The 23,225-nt window shown below is 40.8% G+C and overlaps 1 protein-coding gene and 1 long non-coding RNA gene across 2 annotated transcripts; both read right to left on the bottom strand.

The window, feature by feature from the left end:
- Positions 1–8,541: 8,541 nt before the first annotated feature.
- Positions 8,542–13,113, bottom strand: LOC103706899 (Transducin/WD40 repeat-like superfamily protein). Its single transcript, XM_008791166.6, has 17 exons — positions 12,725–13,113; positions 12,485–12,603; positions 12,261–12,369; positions 12,028–12,092; positions 11,782–11,820; positions 11,487–11,583; positions 11,288–11,384; positions 11,129–11,192; positions 10,973–11,049; positions 10,661–10,742; positions 10,333–10,412; positions 10,154–10,238; positions 9,935–10,003; positions 9,778–9,845; positions 9,637–9,685; positions 8,843–9,347; positions 8,542–8,753 (listed from the first exon to the last, which is right to left on the bottom strand). The coding sequence occupies exons 1-16, from the start codon at positions 12,975–12,977 to the stop codon at positions 8,970–8,972; spliced, it is 1,731 nt and encodes a 576-aa protein (XP_008789388.3). The 5' UTR covers positions 12,978–13,113; the 3' UTR covers positions 8,542–8,753; positions 8,843–8,969.
- Positions 13,114–21,759: 8,646 nt separating this feature from the next.
- Positions 21,760–22,774, bottom strand: LOC148699834 (uncharacterized). The gene is made up of 2 exons (XR_015973547.2): positions 22,643–22,774; positions 21,760–21,935 (listed from the first exon to the last, which is right to left on the bottom strand). It is a non-coding gene; the product is annotated as an uncharacterized LOC148699834 (long non-coding RNA).
- Between the last annotated feature and the right edge of the window lie 451 nt (positions 22,775–23,225).

Below are 23,225 nucleotides of genomic sequence, written 5' to 3'. Positions count from 1 at the left end.
CTTTGGCTCTTGATCGTGAGATCAATAATTAATCTTGAGCACCTGCTCTGATACCACTTGTTGCCCAAGGTGACAACCCAAGAGGGGGGGGTGAATTGGGTCTTTTAAAAACTTTTCAACTACTTCTAATCTTTTAGAGTTAATTAAGCTAAGTTGTATGGATGCATAGTGGAATTTAAACTTAGCAAGAGTATGATTCTAATCTAATCAACTATTAAGCAGCGGACTCAATAAAAGATTAGTCTAAGTTTGCCCAAGTATGCAATTCAATACAATGAGTCTTAATGTTGTTATATTGAATGAGACTTGATTAAGTAAATTGAATATGCTTGCAACTAAAGGATGCACGGAGAAGAGTTAAGCAAGCAATGTATCTAAGTAAGTAAGTGAGTGAGAAAGTTAGATAACAAAGAGCATCACAAACACAACAAAAGTATAGTGGTTCGGTGCATCCCAGCACCTACATCCACTCCCCAAGACCTCTTGGGAATTTCACTATAATCCCTCAGATTACAGCCGGTTGTTTTACAAGCTCACAACCCAACTTGTTGTTTTACGAGATCACAACGAACTCGGTCGGTTTTCACAGGCTCACCGACTAGAACCAACCGATTGTTTTCACGGGCTCACAATCCAACCCAGTTGGTTTTCCCAAAGGCTCACCAACCACAACCTTACAACGATTGTTTTCCGGGTTCACAATCAACCCAGTTGGTTTTCCCAAAGGCTCACCAACCACAACCTTACAACGTTGGTTTTTCCTTTGGCTCACCAACAAACCTTAACCCCTTGATTCAATCCCTTGATTGAATCAAGTTACAAGATATTAGAACAAGAGTTTAAATCAAATACAAGCTTCTCACATAAGCAAATATAGCAAATATAAATAAGTAAAGAAAAGAGAAGAAGCCCTCAAACTAATTTGTAGATGGAGGAACTCGGCTTCTTCTTCACTTGACCCTCTTCTGATTTTGCACGAAGTAGAGGATCTCCGAGGCAGCACACGGATGGAGAGGAAGCTTTGGGATTCACTTGGATGCTCTTCTTCTCTCTATTTTACTTTGAATGGCCCTTTTGTGCTTATGGGAGATTTCCCTTGTAATCTCTTTCAAATCTCTTCCCTAAATGTTTTCTCCCACTTCCATACCCTCTTTCCTAGCTCTCCTCTTGATTTTATAGCTTTAGAGGGAGTGGAAACAAAAATCTAGCCGTTAGAGACAAAAATAGAGCCGTTGGAATCAACAAAAAACTAGCCGTTATGCCTCCCAGCGTGCTGGAGTCGACTCGGCTGAAGTAGGAGTCGACTCGGCTGAAACAGAAGTCACTTGTGAATAGTAGTCTGTCGGCACTGTAGCTGGGAGTCGACTCCGCACTGTAGCACTGAAGTTGGAGTCGACTCGAGATCACTGTAGCGCTGAAAATCAACTTTCTGTTTTTTGTTTGTTCTCAGTCGGAGTCGACTCGTAGAGTCCCGGAGTCGACTCGAGCACTGTTTCTTGAAACTCTAGAGTGCCAGAGTCGACTCTAAACTTCCCGGAGTCGACTCGAGGACTATTCTTTTGAATCTTTCTTTGAATTTGCTCCTCCAACTTAAATCCTTTGAACTTGAAACTTGGGCCAATAAATTGTAGCTTTCTTCTAACTTTTCTTGAGAGCTTTTGAGGCCTTCTTGTATTTTTCCAACTTGCTATGTTCCTTGCAAAATAAATTATCTTTCTTCTTGCAACACAAACATTAGTAATTATACTTCAAGGTTTTGTGATCATCAAAATTAATCTTTAAATCAATTTTTGGGTCATCAAGTGTCCATTTAGGCTTTACCTAATTGAGCTTGACTTGACCTGCATGCATTAAACTTAATCAATAAATAATCAAATCAAACTTGAATTACCTTTGATAATTCATTAAAATGCACTGGTGAAGGTAATACATTTTTTTAGTTGAATTTATAAAATATGTGAATTAAAATAATGATGAGTGCTATGAATAAGATATTAATTTATGCATCATTTAGCACTTATCACCCGGCCGAGGTCTTACGAACTAAGTCTCATAAATCACATAGGATCTCTCCTTATCTACCAAGGTCGATAGATTCCATATAGGTGCATACCCTACTCCTACAGTGAACCTATTGCAGCCAATCTACACTGCATGGACCCGTATATCTAGAGACCATGTATACGTGCAGTCAAACTACAATAACCTCACTATGAGTAGCTGAAGCACCGCAGGTCAAAGGACCAGTCACACTACTGCAACATCAAGCAAGTCACTAACGAGTGGATAGACATCCAAGTAACTTTTTGTCTTGGTCACGCTCAGTACCCTTATTTTTTAACAAGCACCTGCACTAATACTTCAGTGTCCCCACACTGTAGACTCGAGTCTCATCCATCCTCAAGAAAAGGAGGGTGTGCACTGATCTCATTGGATCGATCACCGTCCTCATGATGATCCATCGATCAGGAGTATTTAGAAATTAATCACCAATGATACATGATTCAAATTCTCAACTCTTGAGAATATGCATCATCATCTTATTAATTCCTTGGATGATTCATAGACACATAAACAATATGAATGAAAAAGATGTCTTTTATTTATTCAATAATAAATAGTCAAGTGCAAAATTATGTCCTAAAATTAACAATGTGTCAGCCAGATTGGCTTCTAGGGCATACATCTAACACTATTCTAACTGGTAGTGAGATATATTGCGATCTCTATCACAATATCATTGAAAAATTCTTTCAATGGGTTGAAACAATTCCAACTCAACTCACCAGAGATCAAATCATTCTTTGTCGCGAACATTCCTCTCGGATTTTTCATAAGTTCCAGCAGCTCTCCTATTCACCAAAATGGAGAAAGAGACCGTATTGGTGCAGCAGCGGTGATTGATTCCGGTCGAACGACTCTGAAGAACGAAACTATCTTCCCGTCTTGCGTGACTGACCACTGCAAGTAAAGTCGAAAGTGCTTATATGCTTAACAAGTTTTTGTCTCAATGACAGACGAGCTCTTTCCCGTGGCGGCTATCTATCTTAAAAAGGCGGCTGATTCCCGACCTCGCGTTGGCAGTGAGTGTTCGTGGGTCCCGAAATGACTTATCTTCTCTATCCCTGATTAGAGACTCATCGACCATCAAGATGGTCCCTATGAGTCTCACCATCCACTAGTGACACCTAGCAGCATGTAGTGGCAACCCAGTAGAATATAATGATGAACCTCTAGGTATAGTTATCGTATGATACAGTTCTTTTATCGTAGATCCCTACAGAACGAAGGTCATGAATAACTCGTCAAACCTCATCGTCTGGCATATGTCTAGATTTATTCGACTTGAGTTCGAGAGTGGAAAACTCTTTCTCCACTATATATACTGCCCTGGCCAAGGTCTTAGAACTCAGTCTTATAAATCACATAGGATCACTCCTCATCTATCAAGATTGATAGATTCCATGTAAGTGCATACCCTACTCCTACAGTGAACCTACTGCAGCCAATCTACACTACAAGAACCCATATGACTAGAGACCATGTATATGTGTAGTCAAACTACAATAACCTCACTTTGAGTAGCCGAATCACCATAGGTCAAAGGACCAGTCACACTACTGCAACATCAAGCAAGTCACTGACGAGTGGATAGACATCCAAGTGACTTCTTGTCTTGGTCACGCTTAGTACCCTTGTTCTCTAACAAGCACCTGCACTATCACTTCAGTGTCTCTACACTGTGAACTCAAGTCTCGTCCATCCTTAAGGAAAGCGATCTGTGCACTGATCTTATCGGATCGATCACCGTCCTCGTGATGATTCATTGATTAGGAGCATTTAGAAATTAATCACCAATGATACATGGCTCAAATTCTCAACTCTTGAGAATATGTAATATCATCTTATTAATTTCTTGGACGATTCATAGACACATAAACAATATGAATGAAAAAGATGCTTATTTATTATTCAATAATAATAAAGTCAAGTACAAAACAATGTCCCAGAATTAATAATGTGTCAGCCAGATTGACTTCTAGGGCATATATCTAACATGTGGAAAGCTTGAAACATGAAGGGATGAGAAGTCCTATTGGAAGGGCTCTGGATGGCTTTGGCTTGTGCAAAGGAAGGAGATTGGTGGCGTGGGATTTGGATAAGACGAGATAACTAAGGATTAGGATGAGAGAGTCCCACTCTCAACCAATCCTAAGGTGGGCGTGAAAGGAAGATGGAGTCTCACCAAAATCCTTCAGTCCCTCTTGGCGTTGCGCTAAGAAAAAGAGAAAACACTTCTCTCACATGAAGAATTCAAAATTTCTCAAAAACATCTAATCTGAAATTTATTCTTCAACCTCCTCTATTTATAGAATAAGAGGTTGGATGAACTTGGACGCTTACAATTTGAAATTTAAAGGACTCCTTTTTTAATTAGGACTCCTACTTCAACAAAAACTCTTTTAAATTTAATTCAAATAATTGACATGTTCAACCAAATTTAAACTAGACTCCTAATAAGATTAGGACTCCTTATGGTGCATAGAAGAGAGTCCAAATCAACTAGGACTCTTCCCTAAACACCATATGGAACGAATCAACAAACTCCTAATCAATCAAGGACTTCTCAATGCCATGGACTCAATGTGGTTTCATGGCATTGGAGCACAACTCCAATTGGGCCACATGCCCAAACCAAAAGGACTCAAAGGGGACTTGACATGTCCCAATAAATAGACTCAATCTTCCATAACTCAACACATCCAAACAAAAGGACGCAATCGTCACATGGACTCCATCTAACATTGGACATATCCAATGTTGGACTCAAACTCCTTAATTCAAGACTCCTAATCAACTTAGACTCTTTAATTGATACATGACTAAGCGTCTAAATTAGCTAGAACCCTTTTACACGACTCATGGACTCGTTGTAACTTGACCCATACACACGCTGCATTATGGTTGCTGGAACTCTTGGAACTCAATATGCTTTGGTGCTCACCTAAAGAGAGGACTCAATCTCCATGCACGGCCCAAGCTTGGGCTCATGCTCCTACATCAATAATAAGTATCCAAACTAATTTACTTTATCTACTAGTGAAGATTACCCTCTTTTGGACAACTGGTGGAGGTGGTGCCATCTACAGCTACAACTCGTTGGGTTAGATTGACTAATCGTTACCCAACTTAATCTCTATATTTGCTCATTCTGACTCAATATGACCCTATCTTAAGTTAATCTCATATTTGGTTTGATCAATATGCTGGATTTGGTTGGGGCAATAACAATGTTAGATCAAGTTGAATAAGAATTTTAAGATAGGGAAAATGCTTAGATATGTATTGGATTGATACACATTGGCCTGAAGTCTCAACCATCCATCAATTTTGATGGTACTATATACAATTTTATAAGTTTAACAAGATGCCAAACAAACCCAATGCGAGGGTAAGTTCTTATTAAGCCCAACACAAGTTGCACCCCTAGTGCCATCAAGCAAACCTGTATGATACTGGGAATATAATGTTACAAGGCAAGGGTCTGAATGGAATCATGTTGAGATAGATCAAAGGCCTACTTCTAGAACTCAAGCAGCAGTTGATAGATCTGTAAGATTTCAGTCAATAATCCTCAGAATACCAATAGATGCAATATAAATTTACAAAAAGACAAGTTTATAGTGGCAGATTATGACATATTGCCCATATAAACTTTATTTGATACAAAATCCTGGAAACCAATGGTAATCGTTGGTAGTCGATTTTCCCGATCAAATCTATCATTTTTCAGCCAAAATGGCCTGCTATATCCATTTCTACCATTGAGAGGAACATGGCAGATTCTTTAGTTATAGCAATATGGCCTGAAGGAAGTTTCCTTCAGATGCAAAGGATCAAGGATCTTGCTGCACTCTGCTCTGAATAAACACGCAATCTACAGGTATGCTAGCTGAAAGAGTAGATGCCCTATAAGCCAATCATTTGATGGGTTTCTCTTTGTAATCCTCCAAATTATGTACTTTGACACTCGATATATATCAATAAAGACATTGTGTTTCATCATTTGCTGCTTATCTGTTTTATTATTGGATGATGAACCCCATAAATTAGGACATTGGTTTTAGGGTTATGACGACATCATACCAGTGAGACCTAAAATTCTAAAATCCTAATTTAGAATATTTCCAGTCAAATTGGTATATTGAGTCGGGGATCAATATTACTGGAAAGACTGGCACATCTTATGTATGCTCAATGTAGAGGGTGATTGATCTCACAATCACTTGTGTGAGACACTAATACAAAGATGTGGGTGCTCATTAGAGGAATGAGTTCACTGAAATGACCAGCCATGAGAACATCTTATGGATTCTTACTTAATTGTCAAAAGATAGTTCTCATAGTGGGAGTTGTGCAAGTGATCCTTAGACCTGAGATCACCATGGTATTTTGTGCACTTGAACCTATATTTTGGTTTACCCTCATTCACGACATTGCGTTGTGTACGGGGTATTCTGGATATGGTGGATTTTGTACGAAGGTTGTGAGTAGGTCAACAAAGAATCAGTCACTTCTAGTAAGAGAAGGTAACATCCTATTTACTCTAATCTTATGATGATTCAAGAAGCCTTTGATCAAAGCAAAATGAATATTAGAAAGAGTTTCTAATGTTTCATTATTTGAATTATCATATAAAAGATTGAGAGAGACATGAATAAGTGATTGAGTTTGATATTGATCCATACTCATGCACTTATTCAAGATGTAGTATGACTGAGGGATTGAATTGCACGGTAACTTGCCACTGAAGGGTATGTTTGGATTTGTCCAATACATTCCTCATCTTCCGGGTAGACATGTTACGTTGCTAGACGTCAATCTTGTCTTATGGGTTGATCAGATCAAAGAGTTTGATTAGATCAAAGCATCAGAAAGGTTCTGATTGCTAAGTTAGGTTTAGCACTAAATTGAACCTAAATTGGATTAGAAGTATTCTAATCAGGTTAGGTCAACTTGCACCTGCACCTACTGCTGGCTAAGATAAGAAACCCAATGGGTCACACACAAGGGAATTGATCAAGGGTCTAATTGGATTAGATCATGTTTGCAAGATGAACATGCTAGCACGTGTTGCAAACCCTAGCTCCTGATTCAAATTAAATTCGAATCTGATTCTTAGATTAGGTTGATCTAATATGATTAAATCATGACCTAATATGGGTTAGCCAAAAGTTGAAACCCATTTGGCTTTAATTAGACCTGATTTGATTAGGTTTAATGTTTTCTTTAAGTTGGTTAAACCCAATTGGATTGGGTTTGATAGGGCCTTCACTTCTGGACCATTGGATCGCTCCATGGATGAAGGATCTGGTCCACTGGTTGGCGCCTTCATATGGACCATTGGATGGCTTCCTGGATGAAGGATCTGGTCCACTGGTTGGCGCTTTATTCTGGACCACTAGATGGCTCTCTGGATGAAAGATCTGGACCGTTGCTCAGCACCTGAATCTGGACCACTGGATGGCTCTCTGGATGAAAGATCTGGACCGTTGCTCAGCGCCTGAATCTGGACCATCGGTGATGGCATCTTGCTTCTGGACCATTGGATGGCACCCTGGATGATGATGCCTTGATCTGGACCATTAGATGGCACCTAGATCTGGACCATTGGCTTTGGTTCACTGCATTTGGGCCCTTGGATCATCAGAATTTAAGAGGAAGACATGAGAAAGAAGTTGATACACCCTTCTCCTTACACCCCATCATGATGGGATGCTTCTCTTGGCACATGCCTCATCATGATGAGGTGTGTGGATGGGATGCATCCCTTTATGATGCATCCCTCCATCTCTTATAAATAAGGAGGTGCCTTGGAGTTCTAAAGATCATCCAAGAAAAAGCCTCTTCTTCTCTCTCCCTTATCCCTTGTTTCTTACAAGCCTCTCTCTTTTGTCCTAACCCAAGACAAGAGGGTCTTCTTTAGGACAAAAGGACTAGTAAATGTTTTAGAGGTAGAAAGGAAGAAGGAAGTGAAGGAAAATCAGCCAATTAAATCCTTTGGAAGAATTGAACAATTAGAATCAAGTTTTGGTGGAGCTAGAGTCTTGAACCCATTCTTGTGTGGATCAACATTGGAGGGTGAACATTTGGGCACCTTAGGACATCTTCAAACATATTGGATATAGCGTGATAGGTATTCTTCTATACCAAGATTATATTTTCTACATTATTTGGTTATACTATTAAGATGATCTTGGCTTATTAGGGTTTCATATAATAAGTTTTATAAAAAAAATTTATAATCCCATATCTTCCGCTGCGCCCTAGGGCACTGAGAAACCCAACACTAGCTTCTGAAAACAGGCTTCTTGAATAGCATCAGCTATATCATTCTGGCAGGCTGAAACAGATGTGTTCGTCTTGAGCCTTTTACCCTGTCACACCTGCTAGCCTGCCCTGCTGTAGGGTGATAATTCACAGATCAATGTTTAGGTGTTCATGCTCTCTGGTCATCAGAACTTATTCAAGAATCAAAGGTAAAAAATTTAGATGTTACTTTAATATTTCAAAGATTGGTTTAGATACATCTGATATGAAGAAACCAGACTACAGGACAGTATATGAAAGAAGCTGTTGGAGTGAGGAAAGGGTCTAAGTTTGAGTATATCCTCCCACAAAATTCAAGCTCCACACTCCAGAGTTCAAGACCGAAAAGAGAAAAATCTATGCATATGTTTCCAGTCATAGACCTGAGTGAATCACAAAAACAGGAACAAAACTTAGATCGTCGGACAATGATGGTTAAGATGCAAACAATTAAAAACAAGTATATCCTTACCTTCAGGTGGTGCATGGCAACTTGATGTGATAATGAGTGCAATACCACTGTTCCTTTTTTCACTCGAAGAAAAATGTTGTTGTTGATGCATCAAAGAATATGAGATGAGAAAAAATGCTTGCAGATCTCATGGGGCAACAATAAAGTAATCACGAATGGTTCTCCTTTTCAAAGAGGGAGGGGGATTGAGAACAGAAGATGGGCTGCTTAATTCAGCATCTGGGCTCTTCTGCATCTCTTCTTCTTCTCCTAGTAATGATCTAAAATGCGTTTTCTTTCCAGATTCAGGTGTACTAAACTCGAGACTTTTAGTCTGAACAGGTGAGTGTGGGTTCGTTGCTACTTCCCTTGAAGCACAGAGGCTGTCAGCCATCTCTGTGGAATACAGATGTTCATCCATGGCCAGCTTTCTGCCCTCAGTGTTTGGAGCAATTACTCTCTTTCTAACAGCTTTTGGAGATCCTGAACTTATGCAACCCCCTTTCTTAAAATTCCAAACACGAACCTAGCATGTAAGCTGTAGTTAGTAGCTGAATTTGGAAGAGTATTAATTATGGCAAATATAACAGCATTTCTATTGTTTGTTGGTGATTAATCCAGTAATACATTTTGTAAATTATATAGTCAGAAAAGTTAGAATTGAAATGTGATATCCTATGACTCCAAAGGGTGGTTGGAAGTAATGGAGTTCAGGCATCAGGCATTCACTTACGCAGCTTAATCAAGTACTGGAGGAAAAACTCTTAAAAATATAAAAATATGTTTAAAAAAAATCCTTAGCTAGGCAAACTAACCATAAAATCATCTGAAGTAGTTGCAATCTTCCCGATCTCTGATGAGCACCTGAAAGAAATGAAAGTTTATAGTCGATGGATGGTAGTTTAAGGAAGAAGAAAGTGTCAAGCAGCTTCATCTTTCTTTTGTCAAGTGCATACCAATCTACTGCAGTAACTTCTCCTTCATGACCCTTCAACATGACTGGGAGTCCTTCCGGTTTCCTAACCTGGTAGAATGAAAAAATGTTGACATGCAAAATGACATGGAGACGGAAGGAGAAAGATCATTTTAGCAGTAAATAAAATGAACATTTACCTGCCATATGTAGGCATTGCCATCACTAGAACCACCAAGAATGTAAGCTCCATCAGGGCTAATTGCAGACTGCAGTGTCGAAAACATTTAACATCTTATAAAATAAATATATAAATAAATATTGAGTCACCAGACAGAAGTTAAAATCCTTCTTGTTAGTTTTTCCAACCTCTGCACTTCTGCATAGAACTCAGCAAACAGACACATATATTGCATTACCTTTACAAAGAATGACTCAATTTTGCTGCCAGAAAAAATCTTCATAGGACCTTTGTCGAGGTGTAAAACATCATATAGGTAAATCCTGACAGGTAGAAACAAGACAAAATAGCTGTTTAATGGTACATTGGATGCTTAAAGGTGTTGCTGCTATCAAAAAAGCTATTAATTTAATATACCTATTGTCCATGCAAGAAGCTGCAACAAACACACCATTTGAATCTTGAGACAGGCAAGAAATCCCATGTAACCCTCTTTCCTACAGAGATAAGAAATACAGCAACCAATGAATTGAAGATGCATGAATATTTTTTTGGTTTGACAAAAGCCAAAAGAGCAAACTTTAGCTTTTGGCTAAACCGTTGAAGCCTTATGAATCCATTCATTAGCCCCAAAGCATCCTATCAATGTAGATCTCCATATATGGATCAATATCTCTTTCTTTCCATTGTCAGTCGATCTTATATTGAATTTTCATTTGTACATAGTGATTAGACTGTAAATTACCTTTTCCAGTGATGGTTCAACATAAGGGCATGCTTGTGTGACTGGTGATTTCAAGTTGCGAGTGTCCCAGAATTTCACAACACTGACATAAAACAGAATAATCAGGGTGGAAAAAACTAAAGCATTAACATAAACTGCAGAGCATGAAATTAAAAATGCAATTTCAGGTTTAGATGGCTAAACCGTAGCATGTGAATTAATGATTTTATTTTCTCAAAGTAACAAGATTTAGAAGTTTTAAAAAAGTATGGGCATCCATCACATCAACAAAATTAACAGGTAAAAAGGTTATTTATTGTATATCTTACTTACCTGTCCACTGCTCCAGCACTGGCAAGGGAGACATTATCTTTGAGGTACAGAACCGAAGTAATACTCATTGAACCAGCCTAGGCATGTAGAGTAACAATTAACAGCATGAGGCAGGAAAAATGTATTAACTTGCAAAAGAAATGGGAAGGAGCAAACCTTTCCTCGCCTAACCCGCTTTCCTTGAATAGAAGTATGGGCTTCTTTGACAACAGCAGTATATCTAAAACAAACACAGGGATAAACATTTATAAACTAGCATAAAGGCCTCGCTTGTATGCACAGCAAACTTTTGACTAGATGGAAAAAAGGCCATACCCCAAGCATATTTCTCCATGGGTATTTTTGTAACTTGATTCGCATCTCAGATCCCAGAGAGCAAATGAGCCATCTCTTGAGCCGGACACAACAAGGTCTGCCTCAATACCAAAAACATCTCCAATTATAGAACATCTGTGCATCAATGCTTGATAACCAATGCCTGCAGAATGCAGACAGCGAGTGGAAAGAAGACTACCTGGATTTGATGAGTGAGAACAAAGTGATTTTACACTGCCAGTATGCCCAACCAAGATTCCAGTGCACTTTCTCTTCTCTACATTCCATATCTTGATCTGGTAAAGAACAATTGCAGAATCAGCTCTTCAGTCATTTCAACAGGATACATGGAAGCAGGAATATATAATTACAAAGATAAATAATATCATCTTAAGAAATTTGAAATCTAGGTAGTTATAAAGTCATTCTAAATGTGGAGAAATACTTGAATTTTGTAATCAAACAATATTGAAAACATGCTCTCAATCACTTACAGTCTGATCACCTGAAGCTGTTAGAATATGGTTGTCATCCTGCAAAAGATAAATGAAGGATAAGCAGCAGATTTTTGTTAAACAAACCTAATAGAATATTTTCAGACATTTTAGTCTGTTCCATCTAATTAATAACCAGCAGCATCAATTTCCTTCAGAAAAATGCATTATCTTTTTGCTAATTCCGCTTGCACTTTATCTAGATTTTTGTATGATTATATGTAATTGATTGGAGGAGAGGAGTACCTTTATCCAGCACACATCAAAAATGGCATTGTTATGAGCAATCCAATCACAGACCCTAGCTTCCACTGCTTGGGGAGAAGAGGAAGTAACTGAATCAGAAAGATGCAAAATTATCCAACTCTAGCCCAAGCTTCCACTAATATCCCCTTCTAGCAAGAAAAAATGATTTGCTTCTCCTAAAGACCAAATTTTAAGAGTCTAAAAGGCAAAATTTTAACCCTAATTCCACCGACCTGCCTTCTCCCAACATGAAGCAACAGAACCGAGACTCTGGCAAGTATTATAGAAGCTCAGATAACCATCCTCATCGGAAACAGCAAGAAGATGAGAATTCCGGCTTGTCTGCACCAAATACCCAAAATAAAGTGTAAAAATTATTTTTTTTAGGGAAAAAACACATTTTTAATGGTGAAAATTTTCCAATATGCAGAAATTAAAACAGAAATTAGCCCAAAACCTTGCAGAATGAGATGGCGAGAGGAGGTGTGGAGACACCATCGTGCTCGATCGCCACCACTCCGGTGCCAAGACCGCTGGGCTCCGATGAAAGGTCGCCGAGATAAGGTCTTTTCCGCACTAGAGAGGCAAGAGGGAGTGGCGAGAACGCAATTAGGAACCAGATGGAGCTCGGGCCCGAATTTGGGGCTCCGAGGATAGGGACAGCGAGAGGTGGGGGGAGAGGAGAGAAAGGTGGTACCTTTGAAGCCATTGAGCTCTCTGCTTCTGAGATCGCCGAAGAAGGATGAGGGATGGCTCCACCGCCGCATCGTCGATCGCAACGGATGTGGCGGGGGGGGGGGGGGGCGAGAGAGAGAGAGAGAGAGAGGGAAATGGGGACGGCCGACGAAACGGCGGGTGGAGCTTGTTTTATTATTGCTGTGATGGCGGGAAAGTGTGTATTTCGGATCTTGCAGCGGGAAGAGATTCTGGGTTTTGCTAACGCGGCGCATCGACCACGAAACCGTTATTTCTAACGGGAAGGACGGCCGTTATGTCTGAAAAGGATATTTTTGGGAATAAAATTGTTGAGGGAAAAACGGATTGCTCCGAAGTACATGAACGCATCGCCGGTATATGACCAAGGTGCCCGACCTAGAAGCCCCCGACCTGAGGGCGCCCGACCTGGAAGCGCCCGACCTGAAGGTGCCCGACCTCGGTATCCCCGACTTTAAAACGCCGAGCCGACCTTTAAGGGCCGATTTGGTCGTTTACACGTTAAGGTCACACCCTGCGACGACCTCACCATGTCACGTTCCACCCGCCGACCATGCTACGACATATCAGAGACCATGCCCGGAGCGACTGTCAACAATTAATGCGCATGGTCTCTACTAATCTCCGGCTCACTCAACAATCAATGTGCATGCATGCTATCTACAGATCTCAAGCCCTTCACGACAAACAGCTGACTCGCTCGGCTATGTCCGATCAGCCACGACGACTCATTGGCTCCGGCCTAATCTCCTACGGCGATGCATTAATTCACACGATCGTGCATTAATTCATACGACATGCTCAAACATGACGGTAACTCGTTCGCCCCGTCACATCACAGGTAATCCTGTACCCCTCTATAAAAGGGGAATCCCTCCATCTTAGAGAGAGTTGGACTCTGAAACTCCTGAGACATATTTTCTCTCCCTCCATATATTTGCCCCCTCTGACTTAGGCATCGGAGGGCCGGCGCCGGAAATCCCGGCCACCGGCTTTTTGCAGGTCCTCCGGAGGACACCGCCCGCCGACGGATCGCCACCCGCCATCTCATGCCGGAGCTCCTCCTTCTCAGCCGACGGCCGCCCCCGGGTCCAATTTCCAGCAACAGTTGACGCTAGAGGAAGGGCCCGAGTTGTAGCCATGAAGTTAAGAAGCAAAGGAGCCTCTAATGCCTCCCTGCGTCTCCCACCAACTTTTGGACATTCTGTCCAGAATTCGCCATCTTCGGCTGACCCAGTTCCCCAAGTCCAGCCGGAACAGTTCAATATCCTAGTGCAGCAGGTTCAAGCCTTAGCCGCAGTCGTCCAAGGCCTGCAACATGAGGAAGCCCCACCTATACCGCCTCCACAAGCCCAGGTCCAGCCAGTGCTTCCTCCAAACGGACTGGTGCCCCCGGGCCAAGATCTTCATGGCTCCTCGAGGGCCAACAATGAAGAACGATGCTGTCGCCAAGGCTCAGCCCGAGCGTCTCCCCGGAGAGAACTGCCGGGGAGGAGCATAGACAAAAGGCCGCAGCTCTCGGAAGCTGAGTCAGTCCAGCCTCGGACCGACACGAGCCGGAGCAGACTACTATGGCAATCCCCCAGGTTGGGGAGCTCGACAAGAAGGTCGACAAGCTTGAGCGCCAGATTGAAGCGCTTCACAGCAGGAAGGCAAGACGTGAGGGTGACTTTGAGTTTACCACCAAGTCTCCCTTTTTTCACTAGATCGAGGATGAGCCGGTCCCACCGAGGTTCAAAATGCCCCAAGTGGAGCCCTACAATGGAACTACCGACTCCCTCAATCATTTGGAAAGTTATCGAGCCCTCATGACATTGCAAGGGTCCTCGGAGGCTGTGCTCTGCAAGGCTTTCCCAGCGACTCTTCGGGGAACAGCTCAGCTTTGGTTCTCTGGACTGAAGCCGAGCACGGTATCCTCTTTTGAGCAGCTCAGCAGGCAGTTCGCCACCAACTTTGCTGCCAGCCGGCGCCAGCGGCGAACATCGGATTTCCTCCTGGACGTCAAGCAAAAGGAGGGGGAATCCCTCAGAGAATACCTCGACCGTTTCACTGCTGCAATCTGGGAGGTTCGCGAGCTCGACCAGTCGATAGCCATGTCGGCACTAAAGACTAGGGCTTGATCCTATAGGTTCCTCTTCTCTATTGAGAAAAACTTCCCTACTGACTTTACCGAGATATTGGCCCGAGCTCGGAAGTATGCGAAGGCCGAGGAGGCTGATAGTCAACTTTAAAGACCACGCAATAGCACGTATCTAGCAGGATAGTGATTACGGGTATCGATCCACAGGGATTGGGGTATAGTTATTTTTCTTTTAAAAATACAAATATTTAAAAGGATGAATTTGTAAAGACTATTAAACTAAGCAATTTAATAAAAGAAAATGCAATTAAAGGGATATCAATTTAGGAGAACCTAGGGCAAGGAATTCACCACTAACATCGGAACAAGGGTTATTTATATTTTATTTCGTTCTTGGATTAACATGCAAATTGGCTACAAGCCTAATAAGCATTTAAATAAAAATTCACAAAAGTAATTTGGGCATAATCCATCTTTGGTTGGCATGAAATGTCTACCCTAATCTAAGGTGGCAGCACATCGCATCTTCCCTAAGCATGGACTATCTTATATTTACTTAGTGATCATGAAGAACAGTTGTACGAACATCATACTTAAAATCACAGAAATTAAATATGATTCAAAAGAAGATATCTATTGAAAACAATAAGTTCATACAACCCCAAGAATATAGAATAAAATATAAAACCCGTCTCCTTTTGTTAGGATTGCATCCGGCCCTAGTGGAAAGTTTAGCCCTCCATGAAAAGTTGAACAGTGGCAGCACCGAGAGCTTCCATTTCTTCTTGTCTTCCTCCGGCCTCTGGTTCCCTCCTTCCTCTTTTATCTCCTGTGGGAATTCCTCCGAAGGATGAATGGGATTAGTCGGCTCCGAAGAATGCCGTTCTCTGTTCACGCTTGGATCTTATATAGGCTGCATACTTCCCTCTCTCTTCTCCTCTGTGGTTGATCCAAATGGGAGGATAAGGTTGTGGAAGTTGATCTGACCCGGACGTTGGGAAGATGAACTCGATCGCAGTGCTGTGGAAGACGTGATCTGTCAATACGGGAGGAAAGGAAGTGCTCTGTTTTGTTTCCGTAAAGTGGAGCGGTTGGGAAGATTGGTTGATTTGCATCGCGGGATAAGATTTGTTCCGCGGAGAAGACGTGTGAACGAGAGAATAGGAAATCTGGGAGGAACTCGGATCAAGCTTTGGAGCGGATGTTTCGGGAGGATATGGCTCACGGCTGAGATGCAGACCGGATCAACATGGACGTGAAACAATGGCTGGGACGTCGGGAGATTAAGCCGAAAGATGGGATTTTGAAACAGGGGATTTTGTTTAGACTTGGTCCGTGGAGACTAAAGGAAATGAAGACACGGAAGGGAAGAAGTTTTGTGGCTCTGTTCCTTGGTTCCATTTTGGGTCTGAATGAAGGCTGGGAGTGTGAACAGAGAAGTTTGTTCGTTGACGTGGGATTCAACACGGAGCAAGGAGAAAATGCATGAATTCGGGATAGCCATGGGGTAAGGATGGATCGCGGGAAACTCGGAAGGAAGATTGGAATCGATCCAGGTTGGATGAAGGGTTGATTAGTTTGTTCAGTTTGAAGATTTTATTCAGCTGGGAAGAAGTTCATGTGGCTGGGAATAGGGGATGATGAATCGGTTGAAGATGCCGATGGGAAGAGGATGAGGATGCTAGGATTTGGATTCGGAGTGTGGAGTTGGGAGGTTGGTTGTGCTTCCGTTGGCTGGAGATCTGGAAGATGGGCGTGAGATAAGGATAAACTTGGAACAAGATGAGAGCTGGGAAATGTGATCCGAGAAGATAAACTTGGGAAAGAATGGGAATAGAAACAGGGGAAGCGGAACGGCTGGGAAGTTGAGTTCTTGGGATTCTTTTTGATATGGATGAAGGGAAGAAATGATTCGTGAGCTGGGAGTTTGGTTGGATTTGTGAGGTGCGGGAGATCACAAGTGGTCGCTGTGATGTGGAGCAATGTATGCGGATGGGAAGCAAGCAGAGGAGGCTGTGAACGGTGGATAAGAACTGAAGTCGGTTGGGAGATGATGAGGTTTCGGATGCTGGATTTGTTCCGAAGAAGGGATAAGAGAGGCTTTGATTTGCGGTTGGCTTGGTTCTGACTAGGACACAGAGCAGGGGAAGACATGGAAGCTTGATCTCTGAGCACTAAAAAGGGTGACGTAGATACGGGTTCAGCTGTAAACGCGACTTGCACACATTAGTTCAGACATCATCCCAATTAATTCGACTTGACCTGCACACATTAGACTTAACCAATAAAATCAAGCGAAATCGAATTATTTTTAATAATGCAATGATGAAGGGGAACACATTTTCTTATGTTAATTTTAAAATATGTGGAAGGAAAATAATGATAAGTGCGGTATAAAATAGTTAAATATATATATTATTTAGCTCTTATCACACCCCCCAACCTACATTTTGCTAGTCCTCAAGCAAAATAAAAACTAACTCACTTTCGCAGGAATCGCGATTGCATTTACCGTATGCAATAAGGCTTTAAACCCCTAGATAGCCCTAGTGGACGAGTTTTGTCTCGTGAGAGTTTCCGGCTCAGATACCCACAAACTGCGGTCTCTACCCAGTTTATTTTATTGTTTTATAAAATCTAATTTCAAATGCATAAGTGCCAAGAATTTCAAAAGCACACAAAGTTTTATTACTAAGTCATTCCAAATCCTAGGTCAAGATGCAACTTAAGTTGAAGTCATTAAGTTTCCGTTAGAGAGTTGTAAGGCTAATTTATACTTGGGTGCTCGGTGATATCTGGACCATACACAAGCTAAGGCTTTAGATTTCCCAAAATACTGCTAAAACTAGTAGTTTCCAAGAATTGATCATATAAGACCTAATCACTGATTCAAAATCATCCTATCTTGCAGGATTTCGAGAGTTGTGGATGTTTACTTTAATACCTCATGGGCTTTATCTGTAATATTCCAGTTTACTCGAATTTTTACAACGACGGCTTTCACACTATCGTCTTTTTCAAGATCAATATTATTTTCTTTTTCTTTCATTTTTTTTTGATTTTTTTTTTGATTTTGTATTTATAAATAAATTATGCACTTTTACTCTTATAATGATTCCTCCATGTAGCGAGCATTCAGTCAGCACTCCCACGCCAGATGGCATAAGGTGTTGAGCATCAAGACTCTCCTACGGACCTATGCTCGGATTCCTCATACAAGCCCACTGACCTTTGACAATAGGTAGCCCTTTTCGATGTACCTGACTAAATTCACTCTTTTTTTTTTAATAATGAATTAGATAGGTATGATTCATCAGGACTCAAGGTTGCTACCAGACTTAACAACATAATGTTGAACCTAACCCTTAGAAGTGCAGGCCATGTGTGTTGTAAAATTCCAAAGTAAAAATTATCTTACAACTCACTAAAAGAACTTTTAATGAAAAGAACTCTAGTTGTCTTACTTCTGACTAATCATTGGGCTTTTTAGATTTTATATACTTTGTGTCATTATCATTTCAGCACTAAAGCATAGAAATTAGGTTTTTTTTTTTTTTTTTGAGATAGATAAACTTATTTAAAAATACGAAAACTTTCTTCAAAAATTCGAATCCTATACCCCCCAACCTAGATCAGACATTGTCCTCAATATTTTTTTTCTCTTTTTTTAAATAATATTATATTATTATAATTTTTTTTATTTTTTTTATTTTTTTATTTTATTGTGGACGAAAATATGATGCATATGGAGGATAGAAGCATTTTACCGTAGTTGCATCAGTAATATGAGGGATCCTATTAAGAAAATAAAAAAATGCGACAAGAAAATATGCAAAAATAACCTACGAGAATTGGGTTGCCTCCCAATAAGCGCTAAGTTTAACGTCTTCAGCCAGACGCAGTGCATCCTTATCAAATCATACCAGGTTCATGCGGGTTCTCCAAGGAAGAAAATTTGTGGAAGACTGATTGTCGGGCAAGGAGTTGACGGCTTCTATGGCCCTGTCTATATTAAAGTCAAAATGGGCCAAGTATGTTTTCAGAGGGTTATCTGCCAAAATATAGGAAAGAGTTTCTTCTACAAGATCGTCCATTTTGTCTATTAGGAAGCACTCAACTTCCTTTGCAGGTTGATCAGAGGCACGAAATATATTTAACTTGACCTTCATATTCCCAAAGGATATATTCATTACCCCAGTTCTACAATTTATACTTGCATTGGCTGTAGCTAAAAAGGGACGACCTAGAATCATAGGAATCTGTTTCTTAAGATTAGGCACAGGTTCCATATCAAGGACGATAAAATCGACTGGGAAATAGAATTTGTCTACCTTGACTAGGATGTCTTCAATTGTTCCTCGTGGTATTTTTATAGATCGATCAGCCAATTGAAGGGATACCGAGGTTGGTTTTAACTCACCTAACCCAAGTTTCTCATAAACTGAGTAAGGTAAAATGTTGACACTTACCCCTAGATCTAAGAGTGCTCGATCAATGAAATTATTTCCTAAGACACAGGAGATAGTGGGAGCACCAGGATCTTTGAATTTCAGAGGGGTGTTGTGTTGGAGAATAGAACTCACTTGCTCAGTTAGGAAGACCTTTTTAGGCACATGTGTCCTAGATTTTCGCTTTTGGGTACAAAGGTCTTTGAGAAATTTGGCATAGGAGGGAACTTGTCTAATAGCATCAAGAAGCGGGAGGTTGATTTTGACTTGTTTGAAAACCTCCATCATCTCCTCTAGTGAAGTTCCTTTCTTGCCAAAGGGAGTGGGTGCATTAAGTGCTTCAGGAAATGGGGCCTTTGGAATGTGAGTTTTGGCAGAAGGTAGACTAGCTGAAGAAGAAGAAGAAGGTTTTAGATTTTCATTTGATACATTTCTATCCTCTTTTTCACCTTCCTTATTGTTATCCTCCCCAATCTTATTGTCTACTACACGTCCACTCCTTAGGGTAGTCAACGCATTGGCTTGTTCATGATGAAGTGTATTTAGTTGATTTTCTTGAGCCATGTATTGTCCCCTAGGATTACTCACTGGTTGGCTTGGAAGCTTTCCTTCCTCTCGCTTGTTCAGTGCATTAGCTAGTTGCCCCATTTGGGATTCTAGCTTGGCGATAGATTGCGTGTGAGAGTGCACCAATTGTGTAATAGTTTCCAAACCTTGAAGGGAGGTCAACACTTTCTCCTCAAAGGCTGTGTTTCTATGGGGTGGAGGAGGAGTGTGTTGAAATTGAGTCGAAGGACGGTAGGGATTAATATTCTAGAATGGTTGAAAGTTTTGGGAATAAGGTTGGGAAGTATTGGGAGTCTGCTGCTTCCAAGAAAAATTCGGATGGTTGCGCCATCCCGGGTTATAAGTGTTAGAATACGGATCATTACCCGGTCTAGACTGTGCTTGGGCAGCATTCACTTGTTCTTGCACAAATTCAGGAAATTGTGCTGCCGAAGGGCACTCAAAAACAGTATGAGACGGACTAGAATAGAGAGCACACACTGGTGTTTGGGAAAAGTTTGGAAGCTGTTCTCTAGACATTAACTGGTCCAACTTGCGGGATAGTGCATCTACTTTGTAAGATAGACCTATGGACTGGCTAACTTCATATATGGTTCCTTTTCTTTGAGAACTTGGGGGTGCTTGACGAGCAGAGGAGGCATGGTGGAGGGAATTTTCATTGAGGTTTTCAAACATTTGCCATGCCTCATGTTCACTTTTAAGCATGAAAGTACCCCCACAAGAAGCATCAACCATTTAACGATTTCGTTCGGATAGTCCGTCATAAAAGCATTGCACTAATTGCCATTTGGGTATTTGATGATGCGGGCATTTTCGGAGTAAGTCTCTAAATATTTCCCAAGTTTCATGAAATTCTTCCCCGTCAGATTGGGAGAAGCTCGTGATAGCACGGCTAAATTGGTTTGTTCTTCCTATGGAAAAATATTTCTTTAAAAATTCATGTTGCATTTGAGCCCAAGAGAGAATAGAATTGGCTTCTAATGAATGGAGCCATTGTTTAGCTCTATCCTTAAGGGAAAAAGGAAACAGCCTAAGTTTCAGAGCATCATCAGTGAAGTTCTGAATTTTGACAGTAGTGCAGATCTCAAGGAACTCATCCAAGTGTTTATATGGGTCTTCATTGTTGAGTCCATAAAAAGAGGGAAGCATTTGGATGACACTAGACTTAATTTCAAAATGTGCAGCAGCAGTGGTATCAGGTAATCGGATACAAGATGGAGAGGTATAAATGGAAGGAGTGAAATACTCCTTTAACAGCTTGGGTTGTTCTTCAGCCATCTTGATAGGTGAAGCAGATCCTAGGGTTTTATAAGTGCGGATTTTAGCTCGAAGGGTCCTAATAGAACGCTCTATTTCAGAGTCAAAAGGTACTAATTCAGGAAACCTGGAACGACACCCTAGCATACATTAAGACTCCTCTGATTAGTCAAATACAGTCAAGCATGCACTAAAAAGAAAACACATCAATTCCTTAAGTTCACCCTAAAATCACTAGACAGCTCCTAACTGGTTTGAAGAGGGCACCTAAGCCTCCAATCCGGTCTAATGACTGAGCTGACCAGGTAAGCTCCCAGGTAAGTGGGGGGGTCACGATGCATTGCAAAGGTCCCACTTAAAAACCACTTGCCTCGAACAGATGAACTGTCTCCCTTAAAGGGACAAAGCTTGCCTAGACATCAACTGAGCCACAGAGCGAAATTGGTGCAACTTTCGGTGATCTTCGTCCTATTGAGCTCGAATGTCCCTAGGGGCCAACGTCTAATTGATTTTAATTAAGGTGAAAGCTATGTGAGAATTGATTCACCTAATTTGGGCAAGAATCTGGTGATGAAAACCAGTTCTTATCTTGCTGGGGTGATTGTCCTTACTATGTGCAGATTAATTGGTGTATGTGTATCAAGCATGCATTCACACTTTTGTAAAAAAAATTGAAATCAAACAATCACCACAACTTGCAGGCTAGATGGGAATCAATTTGAAATAAGAAAGGTTCAGATGTTACCAGAATTTCCAGCAATTTTTTTTTAAAAAGCAAACCTCTACATTATTCCTTTTTCAGTCGTTCCCTTTCTGATTGTCCCAAATTTCCTCTTTGGTTCCTGATCAAATGATACCAAGAAAAATCAAAAATTAGTAAGAGAGGAGAAGGAGATAAGGAAAGTAAAAATAGAAACTATTTTTATTTTATTTTTTTTTATTTTTCAAAAAAAATTTTGAAAAATTTTTTTAATAAAAAGAAAAACAACTATGCTACCAATCCCCGGCAACGGCGCCAAAAATTGATAGTCAACTTTAAAGACCACGCAATAGCACGTATCTAGCAGGATAGTGATTACGGGTATTGATCCACAGGGATTGGGGTATAGTTATTTTTTTTTTTAAAAATACAAATATTTAAAAGGATGAATTTGTAAAGACTATTAAACTAAGCAATTTAATAAAAGAAAATGCAATTAAAGGGATATCAATTTAGGAGAACCTAGGGCAAGGAATTCACCACTAACATCGGAACAAGGATTATTTATATTTTATTTCGTTCTTGGATTAACATGCAAATTGCATACAAGCCTAATAAGCATTTAAATAAAAATTCACAAAAGTAATTTGGGCATAATCCATCTTCGGTTGGCATGAAATGTCTACCCTAATCTAAGGTGGCAGCACATCGCATCTTCCCTAAGCATGGACTATCTTATATTTACTTAGTGATCATGAAGAACAGTTGTACGAACATCATACTTAAAATCACAGAAATTAAATATGATTCAAAAGAAGACATCTATTGAAAACAATAAGTTCATACAACCCCAAGAATATAGAATAAAATATAAAACCCGTCTCCTTTTGTTAGGGTTGCATCCGGCCCTAGTGGAAAGTTTAGCCCTCCATGAAAAGTTGAACAGTGGCAGCACCGAGAGCTTCCATTTCTTCTTGTCTTCCTCTGGCCTCTGGTTCCCTCCTTCCTCTTTTATCTCCTGTGGGAATTCCTCCGAAGGATGAATGGGATTAGTCGGCTCCGAAGAATGCCGTTCTCTGTTCACGCTTGGATCTTATATAGGCTGCATACTTCCCTCTCTCTTCTCCTCTGTGGTTGATCCAAATGAGAGGATAAGGTTGTGGAAGTTGATCTGACCCGGACGTTGGGAAGATGAACTCGATCGCAGTGCTGTGGAAGACGTGATCTGTCAATACGGGAGGAAAGGAAGTGCTCTGTTTTGTTTCCGTAAAGTGGAGCGGTTGGGAAGATTGGTTGATTTGCATCGCGGGATAAGATTTGTTCCGCGGAGAAGACGTGTGAACGAGAGAATAGGAAATCTGGGAGGAACTCGGATCAAGCTTTGGAGCGGATGTTTCGGGAGGATATGGCTCACGGCTGAGATGCAGACCGG

Source organism: Phoenix dactylifera, chromosome 15 (genome assembly GCF_051530095.1).
Source record: "Phoenix dactylifera cultivar Ajwa chromosome 15, Ajwa_hap1_PhDact_Kaust_v1.1, whole genome shotgun sequence".
In the NCBI taxonomy this organism is placed as follows: Eukaryota; Viridiplantae; Streptophyta; class Magnoliopsida; order Arecales; family Arecaceae; genus Phoenix; species Phoenix dactylifera.
This window is presented reverse-complemented; position numbering and strand designations above follow the sequence as displayed.

Bases quoted from the DNA above. Each gene is read 5' to 3' on its own strand.
- LOC103706899 (XM_008791166.6), bottom strand. From the start codon at position 12,977: ATGCGCCGCGTTAGCAAAACCCAGAATCTCTTCCCGCTGCAAGATCCG. The intron at 10,743-10,972 runs GTAAGTAAGATA...GTTTTATGTCAG, and splicing joins AGTGCTGGAGCAGTGGACAG to TGTTGTGAAATTCTGGGACA. The intron at 9,348-9,636 runs GTTAGTTTGCCT...CTTACATGCTAG, and splicing joins CTACTTCAGATGATTTTATG to GTTCGTGTTTGGAATTTTAA.